At 43.9% G+C, this 11,448-nt stretch overlaps 1 protein-coding gene across 1 annotated transcript in view; it reads right to left on the bottom strand.

The window, feature by feature from the left end:
- Positions 1-10,873: 10,873 nt before the first annotated feature.
- Positions 10,874-11,448, bottom strand: part of LOC128659661 (uncharacterized) — a 346,545-nt gene continuing 345,970 nt past the window's right edge. The window contains exon 17 of the mRNA XM_053713230.1: positions 10,874-11,003. Within this exon, the coding sequence (XP_053569205.1) occupies positions 10,874-11,003 (130 nt within the window). The remainder of the gene's footprint in view (positions 11,004-11,448) is intronic.

Below are 11,448 nucleotides of genomic sequence, written 5' to 3' on the forward strand. Positions count from 1 at the left end.
CATGATATAGTGACAACACTAGTGACCACATCACATAACTGACACTAAACCACTGCCCCTCCTGACACAGATGTTAACCCTTACATGTCTCTCCCTAGAAGGAACACACTGTAGCTACTGTACATTCTGTATCACAACTAATCACATGACATAGTGACAGCACTAGTGACAACATCACATGACTGACACTAAACTGCTGCCCATCCTGACACATATGTTAACCCTTACATGTCTCTCCCCATAAGGAACACACTGTAGCTACTGTACATTCTGTATCACAGCTAATCACATGACATAGTGACAGCACTAGTGACAACATCATATGACTAACACTAAACCGCTGACTCTACTGGCACAGATGTTAACTCTTACATGTCTCTCCCCATAAGGAACACACAGTAGCTACTGTACATTCTGTATCACAGCTAATCACATGACATAGTGACAGCACTAGTGACCACATCACATGACTGACACTTAACCACTGCCCCTCCTGACACAGATGTTAACCCTTATATGTCTCTCCCCATAAGGAATACACATTAGCTACTGTAAATTCTGTATTACAGCTAATCACATGACATAGTGACAGTGACCACATCACATGACTGACACTAAACCGCTGCCCCTCCTGGCACAGATGTTAACCCTTACATGTCTCTCCCCATAAGGAACACACCGTAGCTACTGTACATTCTGTATCACAGCTAGTCACATGACATAGTGACAGTGACAACATCACATGACTGACACTAAAGCGCTGCCCCACCTGATACAGATATTAACCCTTACATGTCTCTCCCAATAAGGAACACACAGTAGCTACTGCACATTCTGTATCACAGCTAATCACATGACATAGTGACAGTGACCACATCAAATGACTGACACTAAACTGCTGCCCCTCCTGACACAGATGTTAACCCTTACATGTCTCTCCCCATAAGGAACACACAGTAGCTACTGCACATTCTGTATCACAGCTAATCACATGACATAGTGACAGTGACCACATCAAATGACTGACACTAAACTGCTGCCCCTCCTGACACAGATGTTAACCCTTATATGTCTCTCCCCATAAGGAACACACAGTAGCAACTGTACATTCTGTAACACAGCAAATCCCATGACATAGTGACAACACTAGTGACCACATCACATAACTGACACTAAACCACTGCCCCTCCTGACACAGATGTTAACCCTTACATGTCTCTCCCTAGAAGGAACACACTGTAGCTACTGTACATTCTGTATCACAACTAATCACATGACATAGTGACAGCACTAGTGACAACATCACATGACTGACACTAAACTGCTGCCCATCCTGACACATATGTTAACCCTTACATGTCTCTCCCCATAAGGAACACACTGTAGCTACTGTACATTCTGTATCACAGCTAATCACATGACATAGTGACAGCACTAGTGACAACATCATATGACTAACACTAAACCGCTGACTCTACTGGCACAGATGTTAACTCTTACATGTCTCTCCCCATAAGGAACACACAGTAGATACTGTACATTCTGTATCACAGCTAATCACATGACATAGTGACAGCACTAGTGACCACATCACATGACTGACACTTAACCACTGCCCCTCCTGACACAGATGTTAACCCTTATATGTCTCTCCCCATAAGGAATACACATTAGCTACTGTAAATTCTGTATTACAGCTAATCACATGACATAGTGACAGTGACCACATCACATGACTGACACTAAACCGCTGCCCCTCCTGGCACAGATGTTAACCCTTACATGTCTCTCCCCATAAGGAACACACCGTAGCTACTGTACATTCTGTATCACAGCTAGTCACATGACATAGTGACAGTGACAACATCACATGACTGACACTAAAGCGCTGCCCCACCTGATACAGATATTAACCCTTACATGTCTCTCCCAATAAGGAACACACAGTAGCTACTGCACATTCTGTATCACAGCTAATCACATGACATAGTGACAGTGACCACATCAAATGACTGACACTAAACTGCTGCCCCTCCTGACACAGATGTTAACCCTTACATGTCTCTCCCCATAAGGAACACACAGTAGCTACTGCACATTCTGTATCACAGCTAATCACATGACATAGTGAGAGTGACCACATCAAATGACTGACACTAAACTGCTGCCCCTCCTGACACAGATGTTAACCCTTATATGTCTCTCCTCATAAGGAACACACAGTAGCTACTGCACATTCTGTATCACAGCTAATCACATGACATAGTGACAGTGACCACATCACATGACTGACACTAAACCGCTGCCCCACCTGATACAGATGTTAACCCTTACATGTCTCTCCCAATAAGGAACATACATATAGTATATTGTGACAAGGTGGCTGAGCTTTTGGCTTTAGCAAGAAGTAATAGTTAATTTGATTCAAAACAACAATTTATTTGTTACACAGCAGATTTCACATAATTAGCTTTGGATTCACTAAACAAAACAAACACCTTCTCCTAACTCAGGAACTAACTAAACTTTTAAGGATTCCTTACTCTTTTACTGGAGCAACTTCTAAACTGTCCCCAGTAAACAGCGGCTTTATAGAAAAAAACAATAGTTCTAAAGTACCCGCTGGGCTTACAGGCGTCTGTCAGGTGATTTCCTTCACACAGGAGGTAGAGAGAGACAAAACTGAGAGCACGGTTTTCATTCTGGAAACACAGAGAGTTCCATTCTCCTGCTAACATATATGATCTCTGACTCTGTCACTATATCTATATATATATATATATATATATACCTGTACTGTATATATATATATGCACTCTCACCACCGTCCTACAACTGCCAGGGTGCTGTAGAAAGGTAATTTAGCAAGCAAATAGAAAAAGCACTCGCTGGACTTCTGACATCAGTGTGAATCCTTTATTGTGACATTTCGGGACCACAAGCGTCCCTTCTTCTGACAACCAGAACAAGTGAAAATACAAACTTAAATAGGCCTGTTAGACCCTTCCCTTCAGGGCTAACAATCAATTATAGCCGTGTGCAAAAAGGAGTATACCAAGTGTGTGAACCCGTTGTTCATATAGGCATGGGTTATATACGTGAAACATATGTGAAACATATAATACCAAACAAGTAAAATAGTCATTACAAAAAACAATGTGCAAAATATATTGGTATATCCCCTCTCCGTCAGAGCTGATCCCGGTCAATGCGCCGGTAGCGGACCCCTGTGGACCGGCATGGCTAACCAAAAAAAACGATCATGATTGGATCAGTGAGACAACACCCACTGGTCACTAATAACCTCAGGGCGGAACAACTCATTTCAAACATAATCAGTGTCACATATTTACATAAAACTGGGGGAGGAGGAAAGTGCACCACAAGGAATAACATGCCCCCACTAATGAGATTCAACCCATAATATGTTACCAGAACCAGAGTCCAAAACAAATAGCAATATCCCTGATTGGTTAAACTCAGTGATGCCCACTCATCCCATAGGCTGCTTACTGAGGGGCTCGACCTCCGATCCCGGCGTCATCCCATCCTGTCAACAAACCACGCACTCGCCTATCAATAATCAAAAATCCCCAACCCGGGTGGCTAGGAGTCTGCCAAAATCATCACAAGCGCAACTAGTGGGTTCCAACCCATCCAAATCACAGGCAACCATCTCTCCCTTACAATACGCAGTGGCTTCTAACCATCACTCGAACCATTACTGCCAACCTTGCATCTCACGCCAAGTGCTATAAAACATCTCTCTGTGGTCCCGAACATCAGTCACTGACAGGTCCCTGGAGCGATACCAACTGTCACATAACTCACCTTCCCATTGGTCCACCTAGCCGATTAGCCCTGTTTCTACTGGCTGGACACTAGTTCCATAATAAGACTGCCCATTAACCTCGTACGTAAGATAAAAGATCTTTACTACCCGTCCTAATTCTGCTCACCCAAGCCGACACAATAGCAGTGACAATGTCATCTGCCTTAGGGAGCCTACATCAGCGAATATTACAATGTGCCCAGATGCCTTATATTTGCGGGCACCTAGCCCTCCACAGTCTATAGTCAATATTAAAGTCCAGAAGCGCTCTCATCACTACCACACATAGAGCCACGCTCACTATAAAGCCCCCAATAGAGAGGAAAAAAGAGCCAAAACAAACAACCACCACCCCCTACGTAAATAGGAACACCCAAAAGGGAACAACCCAACGGGTGGAACATAAACTCCCTCATATGGAACCAGAACAAAATAACACTGATGTGCCATATTAAACAGCAGGATGATCCAACTACAGGGGGATCAAAGTCACCCTACACCGCCCAAACCCAACTCACAGGCAGCACGCCGCCTGAGGAGGCAAATCAAACCAGCTATCAGGCTGATCAATGTCATATGAACAGGCATAGGCAACACAAACATACCTATGCCACCACCTCCAGCCGAATACTCGAGTGACACTGCATCAACTAGTCAAAGGGCCAATCTCATAAACAAAAGCACAGGGGACATTCCATAACTATACAAGAAGCCTCAAACAGAGACAATATAGGCAAACCCGCAAATCAAAGAGCACCAGGAGATAGCCATAATAGCACCAGACAGAGGTTACGGACCCCCACACACCAAGATCGTCTAACGGAGAGGTGAAACAACCCCAAAATGCACAAGTGAACCTAAGTGAACATAAACATGTACATGTATGTAGACCGGCAGAAAAATAGGGTTAATACCCAGATCACATAAAAAAATTATAAGCAAAAATGAATAAACACCATGTAAAAAATACGGAATTTAAAAACAAACCCTCCTGTCAAGGGGGAAATAAATACTTGAAACGAATCACGAGGCCTACTCTGGAACCTCAAATGTGACACTGGGACTCTCGAGGGAAGGCTAAACTCAAAATCTATCAATACAATCCTCAGACCTAATAATGATCTTTCCCAACATATATGGTGGCCTACTATGAAATCTGACGCTCAGGATTATGTAAAAGCCTGCACAATTTGTGCAGCCAACAAGACTCCCCGATCCTTGCCTCCTGGCTTGCTCCAACTATTGTCCATTCCAAAACTACCCTGGACACACATTACAATGGACTTCATTGTGAACCTTCCTTCTTCTAACCTCCATACAGTTATCTGGGATGTAGTGGACCGCTTTTCCAGACTGGCTCACTTCGTACCCTTAACCAAACTACCTTCTGCTCAGGAATTGTCGTCCCTTTTTCTCTTGCATGTGGTGCGACTTCATGGCATTCCTGTGAAAATTGTTTCCGACAGAGGTCCACAGTTCATCTATGCCTTCTGGAGAGCCTTTTGTAAGTTGATTGGGACCACTGTTTCCTTGTCGTCTGGCTACCATCCTCAGACCAATGGACTAACTGAGAGAACAAACCAGGATCTTGAAGCCTACCTTAGAGCCTTTGTCAATGCTCGCCATACCAACTGGTCTGAATTGCTACCACTAGCTGAGCTGAACACACATTGGCACTCTTCCCTTCGATGTTCTCCATTTCAAGCCGCAGCAGGGTATCAAGCTCGTGTCTTCCCTCTTTCAGCTCAGTCCACTGGTGTCTCTGCCGCAGACCAACACGTCACAGAACTCACCACACATTGGCGACGTATTCGCTCTCAGCTACGTTCAGCTGTCTCTAGATATAAGAAGTTTGCTGATCGTCATAGGGCTTCTGTACGTGCCATCCCAGTGGGTGAAAGTGTTTGGATCTCCACTCGACACATTAGTCTACGTCAACCCTGTCACAAATTGGGGCCTAGGTTTATCGGTCCTTACAAGGTCCTGAAAAGACTGTCTCCTGTTGCCTACAAAGTGGCCTTGCCAAAAACCCTACGCATACATCCAGTCTCCAGGACTCCAGATACAGGCGCAGACAACTGCAGTATCTGATACATTGGAAGGGTTACTCCGTGGCAGATTGTTCCTGGGATCCTGCCCGTGATGTGCATGCTTCTTCTTTGGTTTTGCTGCTCATCCTTTGAGGCCAACTCTGGTTCCAGGAGGGAACCCTTGAGGAGGGGGCTATGTCACGCCGCGCCTCGCCGCTCTAGCCATTGCTAGGGGAGCGGCGTCTCCTTCTCTGCTCGTTGTCTGGGGCAGTGTCGGCTCTTGATACGTGCGGCGCTGACGTCATAGCCGCACGCTCCAGATGCCGGGCGGACCTCTGAGGCATGAATCTGCGCCTATTTGAATCTGGGAGGGACGATCTGTCACTGCCCAAGTATAGGTGTTGCATTGTGTGATCCTGGGTGTGACAGATTGTTCTCTCCTGTGCCTCTTATCGTTACTGAACCTGACTACTCTACCTGCTTTAACCCTTGAACTGCTGGATTGTTTGCTGTTGCTGAACCTGCCTGCCTGACTACTCTACCTGCCTTAACGCTTGAACTGCTGGATTGCTTGCTGTTGCTGAACCTGCCTGCCTGACTACTCTACCTTCCTTAACCCTTAAACTGTTGGACTGCTTTACTGTTGCCAAACCCTGCCTGCCTGACTATTCTAGTGATGTGCCCTTGGACTGCTTTACTGTTGCCAAACCCTGCCTGCCTGACTTTTCAAGTGGTTTATCTTTGGACTGCTCCTGTTACCGCTGGGGACTGTCCTGCCTGTGGTGAGTGCCACTCTCCTCATCTCTTTATCTTTCTCTGCTCTGGGATATTCCCTATCATTCCAGCTCGATGCCGGGATAACAAGACTACTGGGCGAGTTCGGTCTGATAGAGGAGTATCCCACGAGCATTACATCATACTTGGGCCATGCAGCCAGATGAGGTGGCACGAGCTGTTTATCTCCAGGGACAGGTGTTGGGAACCCATACCACAAAGTTGCAGACAAACGTCAGTTGGGGGGTGACATTGTGTTTTGTTGTCTTTCCCACCTCCAGATTGTCTGACTTGTTCACACATGACCCATAGATCCTTTGCTCTGTAGCCCCATTGGGCAAACCTCTCTGTCATCTCTGCCAATTGTATATTACATCGATCAGGGTCAGTGTTATTCCTATTGCACCTTTGGAATATTCTGGATGAGGGCAGGTTGGTGGCTGCTTTTGGTGTGTAGGATACGGTCCGTGCTTTTCCTAAACAGGGTGGTGCCTAATTTGCTATCAGCTTTGAACACCCTTACATCAAGGTAGTCTACAGAGTTCACATTGACCATGTGTTGGAATCGGATGGTACTGTTCATCCCATTGCCTCCGGGGAACTTTCATCATCTTGCCAGATCAGAAAAAGATCATCTATGTACCTGCAGTAAAATTTTATGGACTGCAACTCATATATCTTCATCTGGATGGTCTCATATTCAGCCATATATAGGTTCACCAGCAATGGGGCCACATTTGACCCAATTTGCTGTTCCTGAAATCTGTAGGTAGAACGTGCTCTCAAAGCGGAAGACTTTTTTTCAAGGCACATCGTGAGAAGTTCAACAAGGACATATTCTGGTGGACCAATGTATAAGACCCTTCTCAGGCAATTAGTTACAGCTGCTATTCCCTACGTGTGTGGGATCACCGTATACAAGCTTGAAACATCCATGGTGACTAATAGATCGGTATCTTTGATATCTTCTAGATGAATTATCTGCTGGATGAAAGAGTCCTGTATATATGATCTCATTTGTTTGACCAGTGGCTGAAGAAAAAAGTCCACAAACTCAGCCAGTGGTTGTAGTAGTGACCCTCTGGCCGAGACTATCAGTCTGCCAGGTGGACACTCAGTATTCTTGTGGATTTTTGGCAGTGTGTAAAGTATTGGTGTAATCAGAAAGTCTCTTTTCAAGAAACAAGCTTCTTGCTGGGTGATCACTTCAGCATCTTGCCATTCTAATAGTTTCTGGTCAATGCATTGTTTCAAGCCATGAGTGGGGTCATTTTGTAAAGCCACATAGGTGGTAGCGTCGGAAAGCTGTCTGATGATCTCCTCCCTGTATTGGTTAAAATCCCTCACCACCACCGCGCCGCCTTTATCCGCCGGATGTAGCACTATTGAGGGGTCCTCGCTCAGAGATCTAAGAGCTTGTCTCTCCTCCTTCGTTAAGTTATCATTGTATCTCCTAGGAGTAGTCTCCTGTGTTAATTGAGTAAGATAATTGGTGTAAGTGGTAATCGTAGGGTTGTTGGAGTTAGGGTTGAATGTTCCTGCAGTTCTAAACCTCGTCATAATTTCTGATTCATTTTTAAAGTATTCCTTCAGCCGAAGATTTCTCCCAACTTTTTGGATGTCAATATACGAGTTGAAAGCCTTCATCCTAGTAGTGGGCACAAAGGGCAGCCCTTTATTAAGTAATGACATCTTAGCTAGATATTTAGCAATCTTAGCAATATATTTTGCACATTCAATTTTTTGTAATTATTTTACTTGTTTGGTATTATATGTTTCACATATGTTTCACGTATATAACCCATGCCTATATGAACAACGGGTTCACACACTTGGTATACTCCTTTTTGCACACGGCTATCATTGATTGTTAGCCCTGAAGGGAAGGGTCTAACAGGCCTATTTAAGTTTGTATTTTCACTTGTTCTGGTTGTCAGAAGAAGGGACGCTTGTGGTCCCGAAACGTCACAATAATGGATTCACACTGATGTCAGAAGTCCAGCGAGTGCTTTTTCTAATTGCTTGCTATATATATATATATATATATATACACAGTATCTCACAAAAGTGAGTACACCCTCACATTTTTGTAAATATTTTATTATATCTTTTCATGTGACAACACTGAAGAAATTACACTTTGCTACAAGCCATTAGTGTCTAAACCGTTGGCAACAAAAGTGAGTACACCCATAAGTGGAAATGTCCAAATTGTGCCCAAAGTGTCAATATTTTGTGTGGCCACCATTATTTTCCAGCACTGCCTTAACCCTCTTGGGCATGGAGTTCACCAGAGCTTCACAGGTTGCCACTGGAGTCCTCTTCCACTCCTCCATGACGACATCACGGAGCTGGTGGATGTTAGAGACCTTGCGCTCCCCCACCTTCCTTTTGAGGATGCCCCTCAATAGGGTTTAGGTCTGGAGATATGCTTGGCCAGTCCATCACCTTTACCCTCAGCTACTTTAGCAAGGCAGTGTTCGTCCTGGAGGTGTTTTTGGGGTCGTTATCATGTTGGAATACTGCCCTGCGGCCCAGTCTCCAAAGGCAGGGGAACATGCTTTGCTTCAGTATGTCATAGTACATGTTGGGAGTCATGGTTCCCACAATGAACTGCATCTCCCCAGTGATGGCAGCACTCATTCAGGCCCAGACCATGACACTCCCACCACCATGTTTGACTGTAGTTAAGACACACTTGTCTTTGTACTCCTCACCTGGTTGCTGCCACACTTGCTTGACACCATCTGACCAAATAAGTTTATCTTGGTTTTATCAGACCACAGGACATGGTTCCAGTAATCCATGTCCTTAGTCTGCTTGTCTTCAGCAAACTGTTTGTGGGCTTTCTTGTGCATCATCTTTAGAAGAGGCTTCCTTCTGGGACGACAGCCATGCAGACCAATTTGATGCAGTGTTCGGTGTATGGTCTGAGCACTGACAGGCTGACCCCCCACCCCTTCAACCTCTGCAGCAATGCTGGAAGCACTCATACATCTATGTCCCAAAGACAACCTCTGGATATGACGCTGAGCATGTGCACTCAACCTCTTTGGTCGACCATGGCAAGGCCTGTTCTGAGTGAAACCTGTTCTGTGAAACCGCTATATGGTCTTGCCCACTGTGCTGCAGCTCAGTTTCAGGGCCTTGGCAATCTTTTTATAGCCTAGGCCATCTGTATGTAGAGCAACAATTCTTTTTTTCAGATCCTCAGAGAGTTCTTTGCCATGAGGTGCCATGTTGAATTTCCAGTGACCAGTATGAGTGTGAGAGCGATAAGACCAAATTTAACACACCTGCTCCCCATTCACACCTGAGACCTTGTAACACTAACGAGTCACATGACACCGGGGAGGGAAAATGGCTAATTGGGCCCAATTTGGACATTTCCATTGGGGTGTACTCACTTTTGTTGCTAACGGTTTAGACATTAATGGCTGTGTGTCTAGTTATTTGGAGGGGACAGCAAATTTACACTGTTATACAGGCTGTACACTCACTACTTTACATTGTAGCAAAGTGTCATTTCTTAAGTGTTGTCTCATGAAAAGATATAATAAAATATTTACATAAATGTGAGGGTTGTACTTACTTTTGTGAGATACTTTATATATATATATATATATATATATATATATATATATATATATATATATATATATATATATATATATATGTCCTCCAAAAAGAGATAAGCACAGTCTTACATTACCACAACTGCCTGGGTGCACTTCAAATGAAATATGTATGTTCCTCGTTTGCAAGAAGGCACTCACTGGTCTTTAGAGAAAACAATTTTTTTGTATATGAATTAAAAAATTGTTTTCTCTAAAGACCAGTGAGTGCCTTCTTGCAAACGAGGAATATATATATATATACACACACACACACACATATATATATACTATAGTCAGGATGTGCACTCTCACCTTCCATCATCTGCCAGGGTGCTAGTAAACATAGTAACAAAAATGAAAACTTGCACTCACTGGGTATTCAAAGATCAAATTTACTGTGACAAGTGTAACGTTTCGGGAACTTTACATCCCCTTCCTCAGACGAGGAAACGTTACACTTGTCACAGTAAATTTGATCTTTGAATACCCAGTGAGTGCAAGTTTTCATTTTTGTTACTATATATATATATATCCAAGACAGAGTAAATACAGCGCTATTAAATATAGATAACCCACTTTTGAATACCAGTAATGTCATGTGAATACAGGTCTCCCCTTGTTTAGTCCCAAAACATCAAATCACATGTGGAGGGAGGAGAGTAAACCAAAGGAAGAATTTTCCACTCGCAGCCTAATCCAAGGTGAACAGAAGAAGTCCGCTTAGACAAGGGAGATCCTCCAAGGCAAAATCTAAAACAGAAGAGGGAAGGGCGCACAGCAGAAAAGTCCTTCCTAGTGTAGTATATCAGATAACTAATACAAAAGTATAGCCAAATGAACACTAACGTGTAACAACCTCAGCTCTTATGAGGTATTGATAAAGCACTGTGTGGCATGTAGCCACGGTAAATCTCAGCTCCGATTCCCTCAAGCACCCAAACGTTCTTTCCTTGCAGGTGTAGTCCTCACCTCCCCAACAGAAGATTAACCGTTTAAGAAGGGAGGGCAAAATCCTGTTTGCAAACGATCTTTATGTGACCTCCTTATGTGTTGTATAAAGGGGATGAGGGATGTGGGTTAATCTACCAATTCCTATAAACAATCTTTATTGTCTCTCTTATGTATAAATATACACATCAAATAGTGTTAAAAAGTTGCTTCACAAGCATCCAAAAACGAGCAGTTCTGATAAAAA

This window comes from Bombina bombina, chromosome 5 (genome assembly GCF_027579735.1).
Source record: "Bombina bombina isolate aBomBom1 chromosome 5, aBomBom1.pri, whole genome shotgun sequence".
In the NCBI taxonomy this organism is placed as follows: Eukaryota; Metazoa; Chordata; class Amphibia; order Anura; family Bombinatoridae; genus Bombina; species Bombina bombina.